A 25,935-nucleotide genomic window follows, 5' to 3' on the forward strand; every position below is an offset into this window, starting at 1 on the left:
AGAACACTGAACGTAAACTTCTTCACCAGCGTATCCAGGAAATACACAACAAGATCCGTGGATTAAATCAAAGCATTGAAGTCCTTTCCTCATCACTTAAAAACACCATCACACAAGACCTCTTCAAGGAATTGGAGATCCAGTGCAAAGCAAGACAGGAGCGTACCTTTCTGAGGACCAAGGAACGCCACATCAAGAAACTACATCTTCTGGAAACAAGATCGCGGAAGTTGAAGTCGACTGCCCACGAAACTAACACCAGGGATCAGCGACTTGTCGTGAACCTATCTAAGGCACTAAGTGAAGAGCAATCCCGTGTCCTTGAAAAGGGATTGAACTTTGCTATCGCTCACCCGTCCATTTCATACGATGACATTATTGCAAGTACTGAACAGGTATGTCACAAATTACCGGTAAATCAGGCTAATGACCTTCCTTCTGAGGTTGCCAGCATTTTGAAATCTGCTAAACCCCCTAGATCTAATGTCTCTAGATCTGAAAACGCAGCACTCGACAGTTTGGCAAAAGATAAAGACCTAATTATTCTTCCAGCCGACAAAGCAAGAGCTACAATTATTTTGGACAAGACTAACTATCAAGAGAAAGTGGAACAATTACTTTCGGACACCAATATCTACTCCAGTCTCAAGAGAGACCCCACAAGTAAGTTGAAATCCTCCTTATCAAAAACTTTGAGGGAACTCGAGGAGAAAGGTCATATCGAAGAGAAAACTTATCATCGTGTCTCTCCTTCTGTTTCGTGCCCGTGTACTGTCCCTAGATTTTATGGTCCTCCTAAGATTCACAAAGTCAACGTTCCACTGCGGCCTATTGTCTCCTCTGCTGACTCAGCCACATATAACCTTGCCAAACACCTTGCTGAGATAATTCAACCAATTGTTGGCCGCACGGATAGACATATCGTGAACACAACAGATTTTGTTGAGAAGGTGAAATCATGCAAAGTTACAGCCAATGAGAAACTGGTGAGCTATGATGTCAGTTCACTTTTCACAAGTGTTCCGGTAAAACGGGCTGTGGAAATTGTGATAGAGCATCTACAAGAAGACCAAACACTTGATGATAGAACAGAATTAAGCCCTAATGAAATTGGTCAGATGTTGCGTATTTGTCTTGAAAACACCTACTTCACTTACAATGGCAAGTTATACCAACAAACTCATGGAACACCTATGGGATCACCTATCTCACCGGTCGTTTGTAACTTGTAACTTGTAACTTTTCGAATGCTCACCACCCCCCTAGAATCTGGTGGAGATACGTGGATGATACTTTTGTTATCATTGACCGAGACCATACCGACGAATTCACTGAGTACAACAATAGTATAGACCAACACATTAAATTCACTGTTGAGCAAGAAGTTCAAAGGTCACTGAATTTCCTAGACACAAAGGTCTCTGTAAACCACGACCTTTCAGTTTCTATCACTGTGTACAGAAAACCAACCCACACTCACTCCTAGTCCTTCCCTTCGTAAACACAATATCCTCCCCTCTGAGAAGAGCATTCCACAACAAGGACGTTGATATTGCATTCAAGAGCTCTAATACCCTGAGAAGTAAACTAGTTCATGCTAAAGACAAAGTCCCAAGGCAAATAAGGTCAGGCATTGTAATCAAGATCACTTGTGCTGATTGCCATGATTGTTACATCGGAGAAACTAGCAGAACCTTGAACGAGAGACTTAAGGAACACAAAAGGGCACGGAGACTAAACAATCCGTCACACTCGGCGATAGCTGAGAACGCTTACAATACAGGACACAACATTGAATGGGATGAGGCGCGTATCATTGACTTTGAAAGCAACTGGTTAAAAAGAAAAATAAAGGAAGCACTTTGGATCAGAAGGGTCAATCCAGCTCTCGAGACTCGGGCTATCTATGGTCCAGTAATCAACAAAGACAGACAACGGCAGCAAGACAACACTTCACTGCATAAGGCTTGAGAAAGTCCTCAGGAGTAGGACGAAAGCTTGCCCAGTACAATTAAAGGTTGGTTGAAGCTCGAACATTTAAAATTTAGGTTATCTATTGTTTCGAGGGAATAAGACTTAAATTTCCGTTTGGTATCTCTACATGTCTTACAGCTGTTGGAAATACATTTCTTATAGATATCGTTTATTGGCCACTGTTGCATAATGTCAGCACTATGTGTAGTATCATTCGAAGAGTTTGTTTGCAAAAAGTGATAAGTCCATTTTTGTCAAATGGAGATATTTGCGATTGAAGTTCAAGAAAAATACCGAGATCGAATAATAACATTTTTGCTTCTTTTGACCATAACTTCAAAAATGTACCTTTATATGTAGTGACCAATATATCATTTAAAAGGTATTATGTTGTACTTCATGACAGAGACCGTACTTCAAAATCTTTTAAAAAATGGACTTATCGGTTTTTGCAAACAAACTCTTCATTTCGCTCTTTGACAAACACAAATCAGAAGATATGAAGAAAGTATAGTATATGGCAGGAGAGTAGTTTTGTATAAAATATGTATTTATTATGTTCTGCAATAAGCACATTTAACCACATTATACCATGATAAAAAAAGAATCCTATCAAATTAATCATAACATGTGTAGAATATGTGAATAAAACTATTGCTGTGTATATTGATACAACCAGCGGTGATGGGACTTCGATCATTAGCTTATCCTAAACGGAAGACAAAAGTCTAAAAAGACAAAATAAAGCAGCTATTCATGATATAGTGGTTCAAGAGGAGAACACGTATTTACATTGTAACAGCACGCATTGCACGAAATACATGTATATGAGATATTGTATACCAACGTTCATTTATGAATGAAATAATTACGAAATAAAAAAGAGACATATTATTGTTGTTTATATTAGTTGACAAATCAGCAAATTCTGGCCAGTAGGAATAGATACGCTTACATTATTAATTATTCAACATACAAAATATTACAAAGGAAAACATTGCTTCAAGGGCAAAACAAGGAGAGAAACGGCAATCATAAAACTCTTTCGTTTGCACCAAATTATTACATGGCAGAAGTGTTAGGATTTCTATAAAAAAAGACTGCATATTTTATTTTTATTTTTTTCATATAATGTCAGAACACGTAAATTCGCAGCCATTCATACATCTAAAGAACAGAAACCCAAAACAAAAGCAAGAACAACACTGAAAACAAAGAAATTTACACACAAAAGCGCCATTTCAATCATTGAAAATTGCAGTGTTACCAAAGAGAAGTTGAGAAATGAACAGACAAATACAAAAGCAATACTCCTTTTCAGGCTCTATTTCTACACCACTTTTACTAAATAAGTTCACTCTAGATAATTAAAATAATGCTGTAAAAACAGTCAGATTTTTTTTTTTCATTTCATACAATCGTAATGATTTCCGATGTTTCTAGCTGTACCTGTTTCCAACGACATCAAGTCAACTCAATCTCCCATTGGTACAAATTATTAAAAAAAAAGAAGTTTGCAATTCAAAAAAAAAATGTTGTTGCATTGGATAGTGAATGAAGTGATATGTAGAAATTAATTGCTACGTAATTATTGTTGGCAATATAACGCTAAATGCTTAATAAAAAAAAACAACAATTGGAATTTGATAGAACGGAACTAGCATATTCAACTTTACAGACAGTGGTAGCAGATCAAACTAAATGTAGATTCTGATCGCAATTTTTTTTTGATCGTGAATTTGATTGTCAATTTGAGCTAATTGAAATAAAAACGAGTTAAAAAAAACAAAGAAAATAATGATAAAACAAGATCTAAGCATCACACTTTTAGGAATATTCCTCGTTACGCAACACGTGAAGTATAATTTGAAAGATTTTATTTTGCTGTATCTGATGATGAAGTAACCTTAAAATGTCTGAAAATGACGTTAAACCAGTTTTTCAGTCAAACTCTTTAATCAGAGAATTGTATCTGAACAGGATGAAAGTGACTATACAATTTGCAATGCCTTTGTATGCATTTTTTTTTCCTTTTTATCCCTCTGAGCATCTATAAACGGCTCTGAAAAAAAAATGGTTTATTTTTTCCAATGTTTAAACAATATATTATTCATTGTAGTGCTTTGGTCACGTTTTTATATTTATTTAGTCTGACAAAGCTTTTTCCCAAGCATTATAACACGACACGTAACTAATGGTTAAGTTGTGTGTATATGTGTGCGCATGTGTGAGTATGTAATTTAGAGTATCTTAGCTAAAGAGGAACAGCATACCAACAACATGATTCCTATAAGTATAAATCAGAATGAACGAACACAATACAATATCACTTAAAGCCTACATGCCGTTGTTGTCATGTTTTCTCCTATATCATACAATAAAGCAATGCAGCAATTTTTCAACATCCAACATGTCGTGAATTCATATGTGTTTCTTTCTTTCTTTGACGCATGAATGAGATTAAAAGTCATGAGAATCTCTCATCATTACAGCATCCCTCACTATATTATAACGCCAAAAAACAACAACACTGTTTTATGTTCTTAACGATGAATATATGAAGAGTTTGTTATCAAAAACCGATAAGTCCATTTTTGAAGATTTTGAAGTACGGTCTCTGTCATAAAGTACAAAATAATACCTTTTAAATGATATAGTGGTCACTACATATAAACGTACATTTTTGAAGTTATGGTCAAAAGAAGCAGAAATTTTCTAATTATTCTCTTTATTTTTCTTGACCTTTAATCGCAAATATCTCCATTTGACAAATATGGACTTATCGGTTTTTGCAAACAAACTCTTCATAGGCCTATGTCTTGGAACCGTACCCAGAGAACTGTACAAAGACAAAATGAAAATAATTATGTAATATCCATTCGGAGGAAAATCGCTTTCACAGTTCGAATTCAGTCGGTGATATTCCCCTTTTAGTTTACTGTCCAATATTGAAAAGGGCACTGGTATAATGATAAGCTATCCGTATCGTGTACACTGTATGGTTAGTTTTTCCTTCAGTAATAAGCCAGTTTGGAGTTAGCTCATGTGCACATGGGTACAAACGACCTTTCTTTTTTCTCAGTTGGTTGGTTGGGCACTTCCCTCGTTTACAAAGCAAACTAAATAAATAAATAAATAGATAAATAAATAAATAAATGCAGCTACTTGTACCTTGCCCGACATAACAATACATGGATTTCTTCAATCATGTTCAAACATAGGCTGAATTTGTGAAGACCAAGTGGCCAGAAATGTCCATGATCAACAAAGTCATGTGAAAGCATCCATTCCATTATTTTGCATTGAATATTTTCGTATTGATATTACCAAATACCACTTTTGCTGTCAGGTGGACATGATGGAAAGCACCATTTAGAAGGATACTTGAATAATCATTACATCACAGATGCTTATCTCAGTGAATTTCAAAAACCAACTTGCCCTGTTGGTACAAATGACCTTTTTCTGCTCATGCGCAAAGTGGAACTCCGAACTGGCTTATTCAGTGCTTATGGCAACTGGGGGCGCCATAGTGAGTATGTTTACGACCACTTGTAGCGTGGGGAATCGATGGCTGTCCCGAGTTATTTGCTGACCATCCGAGTACATTCGAAAAGTACGAATCGCACGGGGTCAGCGAACATATTTATGCATGAAAGTGTATAAACTCATCGTGTGTATGGTCGAGCTACAAGTGGAGATACGAATCGGTTGTTTGTACTAATACATAGAGATGGTGTGCTGCATAGTTCGTTACGGGGATTTCAGAACTTAAGGCATATATCCGAACCGGGACAGCCTTCCCGCTGCATGGATCCCCACGCTACAGGGCATATGGGAAGATGGCATTATCTGTAGGGAACTCGGGGTTTTGATAGCACAGGGGAAGAAACGGACCTTATCTGAGTTGAGATCTCTTTGGGATTTTATATAACTATAGAAATACTTAAGGCATCACCTGATGTCATGGGAATTTGAATTGCACACCTTCCAAGTACTGCATATTGATTAATAAAACCAAAAGAAATACGAGAGACGTATCATGCAGCACATCTACTGGTTTTAATGCCATTTACCAAGAAGCATTTCCCGACTGTACTTTGTCATTGTGAGGTTGAAGCCGTTGATTTCTAGATAGTGCAAGATTCCCCTATAGACTTGATATGTCACACAATGAGTTCCCGCAAGCAGTAGCTTAAATCAAACTTCTGACGCTTTTTACCGTTTGTATGAAACTTGAGACACAGCTTTGAGATACTAGGACCACATCGTGATCTGGAGGTTTAACCACACTCCAATGATGACCGTACGTAAACCTGGACCCCTGATAGTTCGATGCTAATGGTGCCAAAGGTCATTGCCCTTTCACATGCACTTCAAACACCAACCATGCCAACTGTAACTTAAAGTGGAATTTTTACAGTAATCACGTACGTTGGAAGAGACCGTTATGCTTTTGTCAAGAGTGGTATAATTATCAAGGCTCATCGGTTGACTACTATGAACCCTACCTGTTCATATACATGTATATCCAGCCAGCGTTAGACTATACCGTCTTTTCCGGACGTGTAATGACGCAATGTACAGTCCCTCAACAGCAATGTAGATTCAAGTCACTTATACAATATTCACTCTCCACTTACACGTACGGTGTACTGTCTGGTGATATCATTATGTAGTCAAAAAATGCGTTTTGGGCAGATGTTTAGGACTAGGCCTCGAATCTAGCCCGTCCTCTCCGTCCCGTTCTCTCACTGATGGCGGAGGCACCGCGGGAGGCGGGGCGACAGTATTTCGCGCGCAACATCTTCTCCTCCAATTTGTTGGCGCGTCGGCGCGTGGCCTCGCTTACGTAGGAATTTGCGTCAATTTCGGCATCCCCCTGGGTATTCATGTAGCCCATGATGATGTACGGTACGGAATCTGTGGAGAATCGAACAAAATACCAATCAAAGGTCAATCAACACAAGAATATCCAGACAGTATAAAAAGTTTCGTAGTTTTATGCGTAATTGCACAGTCGTATTCTATCAATCCATCTTTTGCCTAATATATATTTGTATCTATTTTTCTTCCCTCCGCCCCCCCCCCCCCTCTCTCTCTCTCTCTCTCCCTCTCTCTCTTTCTCTTTCTTTCTCCTTGGTCCCACTCAGAAAATACATTACTCTGAATTCCAGCTGAAAAGTTAACATCTCAAAGTTTCAGACACGAGCGGTTACATTTGTTGGCAAAGCCTTTGTGGACATCTAGTCTTCCAGAAATTAAACACAAAGATTAAAACCAGACCCAGTCTGCAGGCATTCTATGTTCGTCATTGTCTAATTTTTTTTTCATGTTTGCTTTATAGTACAAGTCTGAGTTTGTCAAATATGACTTTATATTTCTTTTTCCAAACAGACCCCAAGAGGGAAACTAATGGTGTTTTTCGTAATAGTATTGTGAAAGTTGCGCTTGGCATGCGCATTTTTGCATAATCATTTTTTTCACACATTTACCTAGATATTAAAAAAGAAAACAACTTTTTGGCTGAAAACTAACAACACATTGAATTAAACAAACTTCAACAATCAACTAAAGTGTAATTGTCTTAGTAGGCGTGTGCACCAACGTCTGTTTGCGCGTTTAATGAGTTATTTTGTACGACGTAGCCCGTTGAATGCTTGTGATTAGACTGAACTTAATAGTCTGGTGTAACAATTCCTATCACTATGGATCTGATCACATGATTTCAATGTACTCACAGATAATCTCTAGTAGGAAGTATCTGGATATTTCATGGGCCACTCGTTTTGAAGCCACCAGGCCGCCATCCTACGACGAACTTCGCCAAATCATGTATGCACAAAGCTCACGACATTACATGATCTTGGTGACAGTCGTGAGCCTGGTGTAATGGCGGCGCTGTGGCTTCACTTTTTAATAGAATCGACCAATGGGATATCCAGGTACCTCTTATACAGATCAGTGGTAGGCCTACTCACTGGGTTCCAGGGTGTGGCACTGGCAGTTCCGACCACGCTGCGACATGTCCCTGATAATCGTGACATTGTTGGACAGAGTTCTCGTTTCCCGCAGAGAGAGGGCGCCCTGTTTGAAGACGTTCTGCACCTCAATCACCAAGATGTCGCCATTCAGCGAATTATGTTTCTGCAGGACCGTGCCCTCAATGGCTGCAGGAGGGGTGAACAGAACGAAGACCCAAAAAAACAAAACAACAACAACATTTAGAGAGAAAGAAATCTCAGAGTGAGATATATGATTCTTGAAATGCTATATTTCTATTTGCCATTTTATTTGTTTTTTCCTTCTTCTGATTAAGTCTGCCTTTTTACTTAGCTGGAGATTATTGCATACTGTGCGTGTAATTTAGGTGTTTTTTTTTTAATCGCCATTTACGTCGATCCTAGTGCCGTTTAGATTGTAATACAGCTATTTCTTAAAAAAAATACAAGCTCATGCATAATAATAGAGGAATAACGAATCCCCGACTGCTACTCTCAGTCAGTTCAAAAGGTTTGTAAAACTCTATGCATGTTTCTATTTGTTTGATGGAAGTGAAGTATAATTGGAGTAAAAAAAAAAAAAAAATAAAGGTCCCACAGATGGCGCTTATAACAACTTCTAAGGGAATATGGAATTCTCGTTCCCCATCGTTTTCTCACTCTGATGCTTCTTTTTTCTTTCACTTCACTCTGCATTATCAAACAATAACTATTGTCATCGTTGTTCCTATTATTATTACCGGTATTTTCTGCAAAAATTTTGGAGGTTTGTCTCACCAAACTCCGAATCGCAGAAACAGTTTTTCAATCTCTGTCGAACGCAGCGACACTCGGCAAGCCGCGGGTTCATCTCCACGGGTGGGCTGGCTAGTTGGCTTCCTTGCCGCTGAACTAAGGGGAAAAAGGAAAGGAAGGAAGAAAGAAAGAAAGAAAGTAAGTAAGTAAGTAAGAAAGAAAATGATAAAACATTATATCATTCAGGTAACTTTCACTTCACCATCCATTACCGGTTCATAGTTTTGGACTACTTGCGACTTGCGGTTGTGGTAGAGCTCCACGATGCAACATTCATTGCAGTACTGAAGTTTTGTCACTCAATGTCTGCCAAGAGGGCGAGGGATTTTTATAATCTACGTTCGTTTGGAACTTTAAATCGAGAGCGTTGTTTGAACTTGTTAAATAATAAAATCGTATTTCCAAGGGTTTTGCCAATGATACAAATTTACTGTACGATATTTTGTCGTTAAACTTAATCGATAGAACAAATGAAGCAAATGATTTTGGTTTACAGTTCGTACTGACTTTCCTAAAAAGAGAAAAAAGACAGAAGGCTTCTCGCAGGACATTGTCATGCTGCACATGATTTTGTTTCTTTTTGTTTGGGGGCTTTTTTTTTTTTAAGCATGTATCAAGTCTACAAAGAGAAAGTGATGTTTTTCATACCAAATCGCTAATTTTGTGCGAATAACAGAACAATGGAGACTTTTCTTTTCAAGGTGCATAAAGTTGCCAGCTCATAAACGTAATTCTTCCAAAAATAATAGCAAACATATAAGAACCTAAAGATGTGTGAAATTTCCTCTTCCTTGGAATATTATTTATTCAAGCAGAGTACTCACGGACGCACTGAGCCGTACACTCGTCACGCGTGTGAAAATTATTGCCGTTCATTCTGCAGCCTCCGTACACAAAATTAACGCACTCCCCTCTCTCACTGTCGTACGCCCATCTGATGAATCTAGCTCGGCAGGGTCCCGTGAAAATCGGTTGCTCGCACGCTGGCTGAGACGTGTACGGACAGGTACGGTTGCATTCCTCGTACGAGTAGAAATTGTTGAGATTCCCGTTGCATCCACTGTATGTAAACGGCTCGCACTTTCCTTTTAGCGAATTAAAGTACCTGAACATTCAATGCAGACGGGAACAAGAAATTGCAGCATTGGTTATTGGTCATGCATAGTGGCAGCTTGTTTCATCAAAGATTCATCAAACAGTTTCCTTGATTTATGGATTATGGTTTTAATCGGAGATGGCAGCCATCGTAATCATGATCACATCATTCACGATTTAAAGGTTCACAGACACGTGCTTCTTGAGGGGGCTGTTGCAGTGAGCCATTCTTCGTAGGTCTAGTATGTTTTAAACGTTCGGAGGTAGATAAGATTCTTACAGTGGGTATGTCATACTCGAAGAGCGTCAATCTCAGCTAGTCCCTTGATTCGGCCATTGCTCCTGGCTGGTTCTGCCTAACACACACGGTTCCCTCAAAGTATGCTTGTTACGACACCCGGATATCGTGATCTAGTTGACCAATTTAGTGTGTTACCAATCGTCATGTTTAAAGTAAGCCCTCTGTGAGAAGAAAACATGATATAACTATAATGTAAATGGTTTGTCGGGATAAAGAGGGTGATGGTAATCTCGATGGCAATAGCGCCCTCTTGATGTCCGTGTTTGTGTGCCTTTAATGTAGCAGACCGTACGTCTTGTGTGATATGATCAGCTTAAGACGACCGGAAAGAGAAAGGGGGAAAAGATGGCTTAATTGCATGGGGGGATAAAATACATGAAGAATTTCATCGCAAACTTTGTTAAGCGCCATTTTTATACATTTTCAAGTAAGTCCCCCATGAGAACAAAACATTAGATTATAGTGAAGAATATTCTTGTAATAATTATTTTTTTAAAAAAAAGACTTTTTATTAAAGTGTCCAAGAGAGGGTGGAAGACGAAAGGTGAAAGAGTGGGAGAGTTTATGCCAGCTCGGTAGTGAATGTTGTCTCCATCTGGAGATTAAAGATGACGGTTGAGATTTGCAAGCTTAAATGAGAAAGCTATGCATTCCTCAAGTCATGTGATTCCATGGTGTCACCTGATACTTACCATCTGTCTTCCTCTCTGTTACATGTGCCTTTGTTTCGTGGTTGGTAGCATACTGGATTGGTCAATGGACCAGCAATCGCCGTCTCGTCATCAACAATAGGGGGCGCACTTGTGGTAGGTAGTTGATGTTGGATTGGCGACATCGTGGTGGTGATGCGTTGTGAGACGTCTGGCAGGTAGCTTGCCATCAGCTGCTGCCAGTTTTCAGACTGCGCCTCGGAGTCGCCGGTGGATTCGGCAGCTTGGGAGTCGGCCACTACAGAATCGGGAACCACCTCTGTCTGAGTCGCCCCCGGAGGTGGCATGGTTGCTGTCAACGCAACAAGTACAATACTGCAATGACTGCATGAGAATCTAAATTCGAGCTCGAAAAGAGATTATCATGCAAATTTTCATAGCTCAGGGGAGCATTTCATGAAGCATTTTGTCCGACAAAGTTGTCGGACAAATTGCTCCCAGCCAATCGGATATGAGGATTTCAGTAGCATGTAACAGTTTGTCGGAAACATATCGGACCAAACTGCTTCATGAAATGATCCAAGGTATTTTTCACGCAAATCATGGATTCAACTTTGTTAGCAAATACTATAGTTATAATTTAGAAAATGTTATGATTGCTTTACAAAAAGCCATACTGAATGCATACATACACGCCCAGAGACAAACACAAAACAAACAAACAAATGGCTAGATAAAAATTCAAACCACGGTTACCAGGCAACGTCGGATGCATGTTAGTCAGCACAAACATGTCTTACCGTTGACGTACAGCTGGTACGACTTTGTGACGTATCCTAGGAGAGACGCTGCCACGCATGCGTAGTTTGCTGTATCCTGAACCCTTGCTCCCAGCACAGTCAACCGCCTACCATCACTCGATACTAAAAAGCAAACAATTTCACTTTGTGGGTTAAAAAAAGTCTGTCATTACCGGGAGGACAAAACAAGTCGCACATTAAGTCAATGATCTTACAAAGTAAGGATTGGGAAAGGGACAATCAATCACTAACTGTTCTAATTGTCACAGTGAGTTCTCAACTAGAATCAGCTTATCTATTAATTAATTTTACAAATAAAAGTGAACGTCGACTGCCGACGTACATTGTAGGCATATTGATTGGTAGATAAACTTCTTCATTTGTTCTGAAATTTTCCATGTAATTGCCTAATCCATTTAATCAGGGAGGCGGGTTCTCATACCTGTACACAATCATGCTCATTGTGCGTTTATACATGCTGATCATAGATTCTAATTACTTTTATCTGAAAATAGAAGAGATATATTTAGGAAATTGCCCAGAGATTTTGTAATATATATACGTTTCAGCATTTTAAAAGGTGCTACTCACCCCTCTTATTTCCAATGGTAGATCCCGGAGGGAAGACGTCTATTGTAGGGAAATCCTGCGCCGGCTGCACCAAGATCCAACCATAGGACGTCGGGATTCGCGAAGAAGCGTTGCAATACAACACCGCCGTCTCACCCTCGTTTACTGTCAGCAGCTTTGATTGGCTGTCCACTTCCGAGACGACTAAAAGCAACCAATAGGAAAGGACAATACTTAGATCAGCGCAGTTAGGAGGCGTCTTGAAAACTTCCTTGACCAGTAACACCACTTCCTTGAGTGCGCTTGTGCCATCTATATATCTTTTTTTCTCTCTCTCTGAAAGTTTAAAAGGTCGTGTCCTCATAGTTCAGTATATTTTCACATTACACAGAAAATCCCCAGTTGAAGTTGCAGTCACGAAGTATCCGCCATTAGCAGAGAAATTACATTTCTAGCATTAAAGGATGCACCGGACATAATTTGTCGCAGTGAAAATCTTTGAATTCAAATGGAAAAGGACTTGAAAAGAAAGATTGGACATAGTTATATGTTTGACTCGAATTCAAAGACTCGAGTGCCATCAACTCGTATCGCAATTCATAAGATTTCTTTCTGCCTCTAAATGGCGTCATCCTTTTCTAGTCATAATATTTCTCGTTTACTTATAAAATGTGCGCGACTAATATCCTCTGTTATGTTTATGATGAAGCGCTGAACAGTTATTGGAACGTAATCATTTCCTTACCAGGAACTCTGGACAGTCAGTGTGAAAACTGCAGCACTGCACACGAAGGTTTGATAATGAGCCTCGAGGGACTTACGACCTTTTTACTGTAATCATGGTTCTCCCCCGTAGACAGACTCGAGGAACTCTTGCTATAGGTCGCTAAAAGCATATCATGGAAACTAAAAAAAAAGAAAAGATAGGCCTATATATATATATATATATATATATATATATACATACATATATATATTCTTTATAGAGAAGGTTGAGGTGCGATTTTTCTTCAATTTGTCTCCCTTTACCAATGGAAAGCAATATAGATGACAGGTTCGAGTCCCGTGGTTCCTTTTTCCGACATGTTTGTTAAATTACAGATCAGCAGGTGCGATCATACGAATTGAATGAATTTTGTATAGAGGGAGACAAATTGAAGAAAATTCACACCTCACGCTAATCATTTTCCTGTTGTATTTGTTTCATTTCAGATTTGTTGTTTTTCTTTGGTTGTTGTTGTTATTATTATTGTTGCTGTTTAATTCCTCGCGAGCATTATAACATGTAAGCAGAAAGATGAAGAACACTATACGCACCTATGTGATCTCTTGGAACATCCAGCCGCACTGTATCTGAGAATGAGGAAGGTAAGAAAAGGAGAGTCAATAAGACGCGTGACATTAATGAGAGTCGTCACAGCGAATCGAAGTGAAGCACAGCTCATGACGGGCTGTCTCTACGCTGTAAAAAAGGCTTCCACTATGCAAACCTCAACCTTCAAAGCCTTCCGCTAATGAAGTGGGCTTATAAGAGTCTACAAATGAAGAGTTTGTTTGCAAAAACCGATAAGTCCATTTTTGAAGATTTTAAAGTACGGTCTCTGTCATAAAGCACAAAATAATACCTTTTAAATGATATATCGGTCAATACATATAAAGGTAAATTTTTGAAGTTATGGTCAAAAGAAGCAAAAATTTTCTTATTATGCTCTTTGTTTTTCTTGACCTTTAATCGCAAATATCTCCATTTGGCAAATATGGACTTATCGGTTTTTGCGAACAAACTCTTCAAATCTACTGACGCGACTGAAAAATCATGCTGCATGGGTATAGAGTAATTTCGATTGCGTCGACACCGTTTCTGGAAGAGTCTGACTAGGCAGTGACTATGCATGAAGGATTACCACGGGACTGACTAAGCATTTCGCATGCGTTAACTCAGCAATTGTCTGCGCAAGGCAGAGACTTCGAACATGTCTACATTGAGTTGACACTTTTGATATATTGCAGATCCCATAGTGCAGGAACCTTGGTAATACTTCCATTTGACTATGAGTTTACAATGCGCTGACTCTTGAGACATAATGGTTTCCTCATGCATCGATTAAAACGAAAAAAAAAATGTTTCACTATGGCTTGACTATGCGTTTTGTATGCTTTGACTCTCTTGACTTAATAGTCTCACAAAGCACAAACTATGCAAATACTATAGGTACCACAGCGGCTAACCAAGCTTTATTATTGTTTTTTTTTTTTTTTTTTTTTTTTTTTACTGTACTGGCCACAAAACAAAAGTGACATTGAAACGAAGATCAAAGTGGATATAACTGTCATTATAATTATTACAATGCAGAGACTGTGTGTGAAGAGGAATTTGCGATGGAATAAAGGAAATAGAGTCCCTCAGTGCAGAGGAGTTTTTGGTAGGTTGCCGTATGCGTATAAGATACCTAACACACGCTGATTTCAAGGGTCTTTAAGGTGTCGAAATGAGTTGACTCTTTATGTGGAATCTGAAAATGCGTTGACACTCTACTTTGGAGAGCCCAACTATAGGAATACGACTCAGTGTTTAGCACTTGTATAATCAGGTAACTCTTCAAAATTCATGATATATATGTTGTTCCCATCAGCGCTGTCCCATAGTCACCAACTTCAACTTGATTGGCAACAGCACCCACTTCTCATTCCAGTGAAAGGGGAAGAAAAAAACAGAAGCATGTTCCCTCATTATTCCAAAACGGACATGTTGTTGATGTGGCATGCAAGTGTTGGACTCAATCTCTCCACAAATAAAAGCACTTGGTAAACCAAACATTCTCTGAAATGAAATACACATGAATTATGAAATATACGAAATACTTATTTTCAAAAAAAAAAAGGAAAAGATTTTTCTGATCCGGTGCTCGTATCCTATGGGTTCTTTTCTGCCCCCTGATTAGATAGTATTGCTAGAAACATTACGTTGTGTTTGACATAGAGTTGTGTCGAACGTTTACATATCGACATGATTCCGGCATAAAACAATCAGCCTGGAGCTTGTCGCCGATATGATCCTATTCTAATTAGTCCAAACGTGGGTCTGTTTCAACTCCATAATTACATGACGAATCTTTGAAAGAGAAAAGATCGACGCTACTAATATTGTCTAGTAAAATTTCAATCGTGAGTTCAGACGACTGACTGTTTGATCGCAAAGAGCAGGGTGTTTAACCCGGTGAAGTGGTCCCGCCTCACATCCAACTGGACACCATGGAAGACCAGCTTAGCATAGCTGAATATGGGCTATCCATCCATCTTCTCAGATGGAAATGAACAAACAAACAAACAAACAAACAAACCTTACCCAACGGGAAGACGCAGGATTTTCCCCCGCAGTTGTTGTAGCAGCATTTCTTGGGTCCTTCACAGTCGCTGTCCGTGTCACATAGGTTCTGGTCACACACCCTGTTGGTCAGTCGATTAACAACCTCCACTGCTGGACATCGGCCCGACTTCTCGTAGGGCAGATCTGAAATTGTTACAAAGTATATAGGATAAGAGATTACAGACCACAGACCAAGAGGGGGTGCACGTCACGAGATCGACACCCACGAGTCATAACAGCCCATGAGTCATACAGCCCACGAGTCATACAGACCATGAGTTCCACACGAAGCAAACAAGGTCCACGAGACCACCAGTCCTTTAAACCTGTATCGAACTTATTGGCTGTGTGATTCCTGGGCTGTATGGCTCATGGACATTTTTTTTTTTTAATTTCGAACTCCTGGGGTGTATGACTCGTAGGGGTCGGTCTCGTGGGATGGCCCAAAAGGACGCAGACGTTTTGCAGTTCTTTATTTTTCTTTTGTACATCTCATTATACGGAGTACATCATAACAACTGGGTCAAAGAAGAATCAAGGAATTCTCCATGTATCCTACAAAACGTGAAACTGAGGTGCCTACAAGAGGGGAACAACAAACTAAAGTAAAGGAATAGATATTTTTGCGTCCCTATATCTTCCTCAACGCTATATACTTTAAAAACTAGACCCAAAAAGTTTAATTATTCTTTCATTTCGAATGATTATGCTCCCTACGTTTTTTCTACGTCTACGTTCCCAAATTCTCTAAGAAATGTTATATATTTCTCTCTGTATTGTTGTTACTATGTATTATTTTTGTTGTAACCGTGAACATTATCACTGGAATGAATGTAAAAGTGATTCCTTTTTCTGCAGGATACTTCACTGAAAGACTTCCTGTTTGTTCATTTGTTTTAGAGACAGTTATAACAACCAAAGCCAATACAGCGCACATTGATCATAATCACAGGTATGACTGAAAATTGTGAAAGAGGATGATACATGTGCTTGAAAGTAATATTCTCTTATGTTCACAGTGTGAAACACAAGACAAGTTTTGTGACATCAACAGGAAATGCAAAAGAAAAAAAAAACATAGAAGAGAGAAGAAATGAAACGGACAATACCAGACCTTAATTTACGCATGGCAGTCTCTTGAATTACATATATCTAATTCATTTACATAGATGTTGATAAACTCAAACCATTTTTTCATTTTTTTGGTCGAAAGTACTCTTCGTGCAGAGTTTGTTAAAATTGGTAAAATGCTGTTGTTGTTTTTTCTAATTTATTTTGGGTTTCAAAAAGTCTGATTAGCCTGAACGGGAAACGAAAAGCGGACATTTAAAAAGTTTCATTTGTTGAAATGTAGTTTGCGGTCGAACGGCAGGAAATACTTTATCACTTGTCGACTTAGCTAGCTTATCCGTTTAGGATGATCTCCCCGCAGTTTTTCTTTTCAAGGTAACTTGCTTTTCACCACAACACTGACAAATTCCCGTTCCCACTGTGATAACTCAACCATTATCATGGAGCAAAAGGTAAATCAATGGAGAAGAAAACTTTGCAACATTACTGAGAAATTGCGAAATTATACATTATTATATAGCGTTGAGAGAAAATGACGAGTTTTCTGTCATCCCCAGCCCCCCCCCCCCCACCCACACACACACAAAACACACACACACACACACACACACACACACACACACACACACACCTGCAGCAGGATTACACAAACGCATCTTTCTGGCAATATTCTGGATATAGTACTTTGAACTTTGGGAAGTATAGGCATCGGAACTGCATTATCTCCGTTTCCTCTTAAGTTGTCATTAATTGACCAATGGGTGTGATTCTGTAACAAGCAACGTACACACAAACACATCTAACACACATGCATAAACACACACAAACAGACAGAAACACAAGGACAAGCACATGCACCACGTATACTTGGCTTGTGTGAATTAACCTAGAGCTCGTAGCCTTGGTTCCGCGCGAAAACGATAGTAGAAAATAAGGGTTGCGATACCTGAAGGCTGCAAATTAAACTTAGAATCTTTTAATTACAAAGAAAAAGAGCGATGAAAAATACAGGTGCTTTTGTACGGGAAATTCTGTTCCTTATGTTCACTGTAATAATGTTTCTGATGTTCTCACATACTTCGCCGTTGTGTCTTTAGTTAATTAGATACAATGGAATTTGACTTCCTTCGAAAAGCAATAAGTTTTTGTTTGCTTGTTTGTTTGTTTGTTTGTTTGTTTTCTGTGTGTGTTTGTTTCTGTGAATGTGTGTCTTTTGTGCTTAGGTTTATGGGGCATATTTGTAATGAATGTGTAAATCTACTGGCTTCTCCCTCTCTGATTTTCGATTACTATGAATGGGGGAAGTGATCGTTGAAAGGCAACTGTCTTTTTTTTTTTTTGCTATTTTTGCTCCAGTTTCCTTTTTGACAATTTCCATATATACCAGCCTTCCTTTTCCAACAATGCCAACAATATCCGTTCACTGTTTTTATCTTCCCAAAAGATGCATTGAATAATTTTCCTCAAAACTCAACCTTTATGAAAAAAAACGAACTAAATGAGACAGTTCAAATGAGACCATTCGTCCACCCACGAAAGCGAAAGAAATGCATGGGTAATTTCCCTTCGTTTGTATGTTTAAGTTATATTTGCTTTCCTACTTTTGCTAAACGAAACATTGTTTTGTTTATATTTCCCCCTTTTCAAGACATGAGAAAGCAAATTCTATTTCAGTGTCATGTAGATTCTACGCATTTTCTTCCTATTCTCTTCCTATGTGTGTATGAGTGTGTTTCTTTTCTGTTGTTTTGCCTTTTTGTTTGAAGGGAGCTTGGAATATATGACGAGAAGACCGACATTTTGCAAGCAATACATGCTTTCACAGTCTCTATTAAATAGAATAAACCTTAGCAGAAATTAATCCCTAGGCAACCATTTTGATGATATTTCCACCCCCATAACAAGGCCAAAGACAATTATTCAGAGGTATTTTACAGCACTGAATGATGGTTTGAGTTCGTTTCTTTGGATGTTCTGCGAATAGGTTGTTCTACATAGTCATTCTCTCACGATATGAATACACATTCTCACAACAATGAACGTTGTGTGCGATTGTTGCTATAGTTATGTGTCGGTGTATACGTGCAACATTATGGTTCCACTTCTCCAGTCGAAGAAAAAGAGCTAAACTCATCCTGCGGTAAAGTGATCGAAACACATCGGTTGAATGATATCAGGGATCGAATCTGTTTCCTGCTACAGTCGCCATCTCTGATGGTCTCTACAGTATGCCCCCCCCCCCAAAAAAAAGAACAAGAATATAAAGAGTTTGTTCGCAAAAACCGATGAGTCCATTTTTTAAGATTTTGAAGTACAGTCTCTGTCATAAAGGACAAAATAATACCTTTTAAATGATATATTGGTCACTACATATAAAGGTACATTTTTGAAGTTACGGTCAAAAGAAGCAAAACTTTTCTTATTATTCTCTTTATTTCTCTTGACCGTTAATCACAAATATCTCCATTTGGCAAATATGGACTTATCGGTTTTTGCGAACAAACTCTTCATATATACATATATAGATAATCAGATTTTTGCATTGATAACTTCCAATACAATTAGACTGTCTAAATGCTATTTCAGGGTCTTAAGATATAACATCGGAGCTATAATTTGCAGAAAAAAAAACACTCAATTTGGTTATGTTGTCACAGAAAGATTTTAATATTTGTAAAGCATGTCATGGGTTTGATTCTTCGAAATTTAGCCCTCATGGATGCTATTGATAGTGCATAAAGTGTGGGAAAATGCAATGAACAGAAGGAGGAAAAGGATTTCTGACTCTACAAAACTCCTCATTTCTCTTTGTCGTGATCAGATCAGATGGGGTTTTCAGTAAGAGGTGGGAAATAAGTTATAGTTTTATACCCTTATTTATTTGTTTTGTGATTGATTCACTATTTCTAAAGTTAAAATTGCGGAGGGTCCCGTTGTATTTTTTTTGGGGGGGGGGGAGCATAGGGTATAGTCAGAGCAGCATTGAAAAAAAAAAAGAATGCCGTTGGTATAAGAGCGAAACCAGAGCAAAGGAAAGATATAACTGGCCCAGGGTATGCACCACAGGTCAGAGATGAACACCTCTTTCCCTCTTTGGGATGCTGCGCTCCCGCGGGAGGGGAAATCCGGCGGATAGCAACCCGAGCGTTTCACTGCCAACTGCTACCAGCCTGTTTAAAGGTCTACTACTTCACACGCGGTGTCAATTCTCGATGGTGTCAGAAACTAATCGTTTATGCTGGAGAAACAGGAAAATCGTGGCATTTCTATGATTAAATGCAAAAACAGCTACATTCATTCCAATTAATACTTACCCTCAAGTGGAGGTTATGTTTTCATCGGTTCTGGTTTGTCTGTTTGCAAAATAACTGAAACAGCTTTAAATAGATTAGGGTGACACTTGCAGGAAGACGTGATAATGATATAAGAAATACATGATTAAATTTGGGCAGTGATCCGGGATAGAATATATATATATATATCAGTTTTTCAAGATTTTTTTCTTTAACGCTTTTGGCAGATTGTGTCAATGTAGTTGGGAGTTAAGTTGCGTGTATTTAAGATTGGCATACGCGTTAAAGCGCGTGCTCTGCTCAAGGCGCCGCGCAGCATGCTGTCAGCAGGGAAGCTGATGATGTAAAACAAAAGGCTTCTACTGGGAAATTAGGCAATTAGGTGGTGGAAATGAGCTGCTTGGCGGAGGATTGCGCTCTCCGAGTGTTTTTTTTACTATGACACATATTTGGCATTTTTTTCTGATAAAAACAGAGACAACTATTAAAATATGTGATAATTTTACAAATGTATTAAAAAAAAAATCACGTTATGTAGCAGCTGCAATATCATTAATTTTTCTCTCTATCTGATGATGACCTTAGTTGGTATTCTGAAATCCTTCCTAGGAAGATATAATTTTCTTCGTAAGTCAGGATTTTTTCCCACTAAAGTGGTATTCTGAAAATCTTCCTAAGTTTCTTCGTAAGTAAATTTAGGAAGAAACTTAGGAAGGGGGCGGGAATATGCACATTTCTGACTTAGGAAGAACTTGTTATTCTAGGGTGGTATTTTGAAATCCTTCCTAGGAAGAAATTTCTTTCTAAGTCAGGATTTTTTCCAAGTGGTTTTCTGCAAATCTTCCCAAGTTTCTTCCTAGGTAAACTTTGGAAGAAACTTAGGAAGGGGGCGGGAATATGCAAATTTCTGACTTAGGAAGAAGTTGGCATTCTAGGGTGGTATTCTGAAATCCTTCCTAGGAAGAAATTTCTTCCTATTAAAGTCAGGAGCTTTTCCTAAGTGGTATTTTGAAAATCTTCCTAAGTCTCTTCCTAAGTAAACTTAGGAAGAAACTTAGGAAGGGGGCGGGAATATGCAAATTTCTGACGTAGTCGGTATTCTAGAATGCACTTAGGAAAGAAACTTAGGAAGATATGTAGGAAAGATCCACCCCTGTCCTATAAGTACGTTGTTAAGAATAGCATTGCATAAGCAAACTGCAATTATCGTGAAAGGCGCGCTTGTCAGTCACTGCGCGCACTATGTACTTTGGTGCCCTAAATGAACGTGAGAAAGGGGACATGCCGAGCACACGAATTGTATTTGACCCTACGTCATAGTTATATGCGATTGTCATTGGTTAGTTCCTTATGATACGGCATTTCGTATTGGCTTAAGAAAGGATGTGGACGGGGATAAGGATGGCCTAATTTGCATTAAGAAGTGCCTAGGACAAAATTTCAGAATACCATTTTTTTTTCTTTCCTAATAGGCACTTCCTAAGTTTCTGACTTAGGAAGAAACTTAGGGAGAAACTTAAGAAGATTTTCGGAATACCACCCCTTATGTCCAACCCCCCCCCCCCCCCAAAAAAAAAAAAAATGAAAGAGAAATGAAAATGCCGTTTATCTGTTTCGTATTTCACCTGCTCAAATATTTGTATATCTATTAGGATAGGAAAGAAATGAAGAAATTCAAAATTAAGTGATAAAGAAGAAAGTCATGAAAATGAAAACGAGGACGTCGAGGACCCGGACCTGGGAAAAACGAAGACATAAGGAGCCATTGCAAAGGAGTAAGAGGAAAGTGAAAAGAAGAAAGTAGAAGGAAAAAATAATGCCATGCTTTTTTTTCATTATGTTATTCTGTTATGATAATAAATAATGATTAGGTCTCCTTTATCCAGTGCAGCCACTGCAGCTCTGTCAGAGGGTCCTGTTATTACTATTACCCTTGTCTTGCAATGTACCCATTTTTACACTTTGTCGAGAGGGACATGGGGGATAAACAAAATCTTGTCCGTGGACGTAGACACTCGTTGGGATTCGAACTCGGGTCTTCCGATTAGGAGTCGGGAAACTTATCCACTATGCCACAGTGTCCCCACAATAGAAGGGAAGATGGGTTTTTCTAAGGGTGATGTTGCAGTTTGTTTTTTTCCGAAGGTTTGTTAATCCGAAAATGAAATAAGATTCGTTATTCAGAATGTTCTATATTCCGAAAACGAGAGAGGGTTCGTTAGCATGGGGGTTAGTTAATCCAAAAATGAAAGGGGAGAACAGTTTGTTACTCCGAAGGTTAAAGTGCGCACTTCCTTTCCATCTTCGGATTAACGAATTTTATTTCATTTTTGGATTAATGAATCATTGCAATAATGAACCTTCGGAATACTCGTATTGCAAAAAGAAAATATTCATATTAACGATATCTATTTCATTTTCTGATTATCGAACATCAAAGTACATAGGTAATTGCCATTAGTGTGTTTCGGAACAGCGAACCTTCGGAATAAAGAACCTTATTTCATTTTCGAGTTAACGAACCTCCGGAATAACGCACATTAGCCATCCTGACAAAATGATGCTACCTTCATGAGAAACGGACGGAGGTCCAAACGTCGGAAGCACTATGAACGGAAACCTAGTTTATTTCAGTCGTATACATCGTATGCATACCCTTCATTTGTGTACTGCGGGTTTTCATGTCATCAGTCTGCTGTATTGGTCATTCTGAAACGATCCTAAAATGTGCGCTTGAATTTTTCTTTCAGATTATAGCATTAAAAAAATACATTAAAGAAATCAGCATTAATTGTACGTTCTTTTATTCGCTGGACCGCCAACGGAACAAAGTAAGAGACACATCCATGATATTAAAGTTGTCACACAACGTTCAAAAGAATTTAAGAATAGTCAGTACCACTTGAAATGTTATTTCTTCGTCTAGGAAAACAAGATCTTTGCCCCCCAAAAAACAAAAAGTTTAGATGTGAGTCGTCTTAAACGTTTAAAATTTAGCAAAGTTGCGTTGAACGAAATGAACGAAAAATTATGGTCACAGCTGTCGTTATTAAGCACGTCTCCAGGAAGAACAAGAAGTAAAAAAAAAAATGCAATGTAATATCTTAGTTCACATTATTCACATAAGGAGGCCGAACAATTAAAAAGAAAGGGTTTTTTTCTCTCTCTCTCTCTCCCTCGATCAATTTTTTTTCTCTCTCTCTCTCTCTCTCTTTCTTTCTTTCTCTGTTTGTGTGTTGGAGAAATATTTGTCAGGAAGGATACCAGAAAGCTGTTTTTGTTGATGGAAATAATAAACTGACAACAATCAGAGCACTCTTCAAAAACAAATGAAAAGTGCTGTGAATGCTGAAATACATTTCCACAAATCTCATCTTATCTAGTCATGTAACCATTATCATTGCTTTAAAGTAACAAGTGCAAATCATCAATCCAAAGTCTGCTTGTTTAGGCGGATAAATTCACATTCTAATCTATGTTTATCTATTTCTGATAGTCGCTCTTTACTCGACACACTTGGTGAACTTTCATTTTGTTTTTAATTCTTAATCTGGCTGTTCTCACTATTCTTTGTTGAATGAAGGATTCTGTGACATCATTACAAATTTAGGGATCATGCAAACAAATGTATACCATTTTATTACCCTATGGCAGACATTCCTTTTTATTTAATATGATTTGCATACACGTAAATGGATTCCAGACGTAATAATTCAGACGAATCTAAAAAGGGCCCTGTGATGTGGCTCGATTGGTGACGGATGTATACCTTGCAATTAAAGGGACATTCGAGACGATTTTCAAAATTTCACGTCATGTAGTAAATAGAGCGACAGCTCCACGTATCGATTTGTGGAATTATTGTGGTCCTTGGGCAGAGAAACCAATACTCTGAAAATTTTTAACAACTTATACTGAACAGTGTTGATGACATAGGAGCCTCACATATGTCAGAAATGTAGCAGTGTAATTCCATGACACTGCTTGCTTTATTTTACCTGTGTATAATCTATGCATGCCTTCTTCTTTTGTTCTGCCTCCTTGAGCCCCAACTCATGCATTCTTATGGTGAGGCTGCCATGTCATAATTCTTGTTCATTGCAATTTGTTATAAATATTGAAAACATTCTTCTTCCTCATCCAAATCACTGTGAATTCTGAAACTCTGTACTCAGTACAATTAATTTATAGTTGTTCAAAAAAAAATTTAAATAAATCAGCTGGAGTTCTCCTTTAAATGACCCGGGTTCGATTCGAATTGGGTCTAGCTGAGCAATGTTGTGTGTAATTTTGCTATTCCCTCTAGTGCAAGAGGCAAAAAAGCACCCTGTCCCTCGGATAGGACATTAAATCGAGATGTTAGAGTTAGCCCCGACTAAAACACGTAAAGGATACCATTTCATTCATCCACGGGAGAGAGCAGGGTGCTGAGCCGGTAAAGTGGTGCCTACTACTCGTGGTTCTCCCCTAAGTGACCAGCTATCGTCAGCAACATTATAAAATAGACAAATTGTGTCACAAATGAAGGCTATTTTTGAATGTTGCCAGGCATTATTAGGAATTTATCCATCGAACCAAGAGGGAAAATGCGAAATGGCGGTCTTTCAGTGCCTTCACATTGTACTTATCACTCGTCAAGCTGAATCGCAGGCAGAAAACCATGAGAACAATAACTAGTAGGTCTAGATACGTTCGTCTCCCATTAATGTGGAAATGTCTTTCTTATTGTTTCTGTCCCTATTATCAATTATTTCGTGAGTGAAGAGGTGGAAGGGTTATGAGTATGCAGTACTCTCTAAAAAAAATCGAGTGAAAATATTCAGGAGTGAATACAAAAAAGAATGAATTTAGAGTGAAAATGGAGTGAATTTTGAGTGAAAATGTTCATTTTCACTCATTTTGGAATGACCTCAGGGATCACTCGAAGATTTTGGAGTGATCCCTGAGGTCACTCTAAAACGAGTGAAAATGAACATTTTCACTCAAAATCCACTCTATTTTCACTCTAAATTCACTCTTTTTTTGCATTCACTAATTTAAGAGTGAATATTTTCACTCGATTTTTTTAGAGAGTAAGAGAGGAGCAACACGATAGATCTTTATCCCATTTCGTGTTCTCATTTGAAAACAGGTTTTGGATGCAAGGTGGCACAAAAGCCACGGCACAGCTATCAAGCACCCAGAACAGCCTATTCTCCATACATAACAACCAAGGGAACCACACGAACCGGATGCGCAGACCAGTAGCGCGGAAACACAACTCTTGCGTTTTCGGAAGCGCTGGTCGTTCAATGCACTCCACTGAGGTCATAGCGCATGTGCATATTCCAGAGAAGATTATAACGGTGGAAGCCTAGCTGCTGCTGCATTGTTCACATTACTATACAAATACTACGCCTGGGTTCTGCTAACAAAACAAACGTACTCGCTCATGGAGATCTAATTTAGTGAAGGCGAGCCAAGCTTATTTCCTAGATACCGAGTCAACGATATATATATATATATATATATATATATATATATATATATATATATCAGGAGAGAATTTCCTGCGGTTATAAAAAAACACAACAAACACACATGCCCATACACACGCAGACACAAACACGAACAATTTTCTGTTACAAAGGTAAAACAAAATAACTAATCTTTAAAAACCTTCAAGAGTTATTGCACAAAGGTGATTAAGGGTTGTTAAGACTATGGAGTTATTGAACAGTCGATTTAACAAAACAATGAAATACCCGCTTTTGAGTTGTTTTCCCGCAGGTCTAACGGTTTATTTCCATAGATTTGAATTATATATCCGTCAAAGCTTCAAGTAAACAATCTTAATCAATACTGTCACCTCTTCATGATCTCGTGATAAAAAAAGAGAACCCAACTAATCATATGGAAAAAAAAATACAAAGAACAATAGTTGGATCAATAAGATTGGTATGCAATAATATACGGAAGGAAATATATGATTTGCGAATTCGATTTCATTCAATAGGAAATAATATAGTTCTCTTAGA

At 38.4% G+C, this 25,935-nt stretch overlaps 1 protein-coding gene across 2 annotated transcripts in view; it reads right to left on the minus strand.

Moving 5' to 3' along the window:
• Positions 1-2,558: 2,558 nt before the first annotated feature.
• Positions 2,559-25,935, minus strand: part of LOC139723436 (WAP, Kazal, immunoglobulin, Kunitz and NTR domain-containing protein 1-like) — a 38,254-nt gene continuing 14,877 nt past the window's right edge. The window contains exons 2-10 of one of the 2 annotated variants that reach the window (XM_071634691.1): positions 15,534-15,698; positions 13,505-13,534; positions 12,209-12,391; positions 11,618-11,740; positions 10,860-11,169; positions 9,596-9,876; positions 8,754-8,867; positions 7,956-8,144; positions 2,559-6,897 (exon numbers count right to left, since the gene is read on the minus strand). In XM_071634691.1, coding sequence (XP_071490792.1) covers positions 6,686-6,897; positions 7,956-8,144; positions 8,754-8,867; positions 9,596-9,876; positions 10,860-11,169; positions 11,618-11,740; positions 12,209-12,391; positions 13,505-13,534; positions 15,534-15,698 — 1,607 coding nt within the window. In that variant the 3' untranslated portion in view covers positions 2,559-6,685. Of the gene's footprint in view, positions 6,898-7,955; positions 8,145-8,753; positions 8,868-9,595; positions 9,877-10,859; positions 11,170-11,617; positions 11,741-12,208; positions 12,392-13,504; positions 13,541-15,533; positions 15,699-25,935 lie in introns of both variants that reach the window. The other variant, XM_071634683.1, reaches the window with a different exon arrangement.

This window comes from Diadema antillarum, unplaced genomic scaffold, assembly GCF_040938485.1.
Source record: "Diadema antillarum isolate AM-2024a unplaced genomic scaffold, OU_Dant_1.0 scf00000014, whole genome shotgun sequence".
Lineage (NCBI taxonomy): Eukaryota > Metazoa > Echinodermata > Echinoidea > Diadematoida > Diadematidae > Diadema > Diadema antillarum.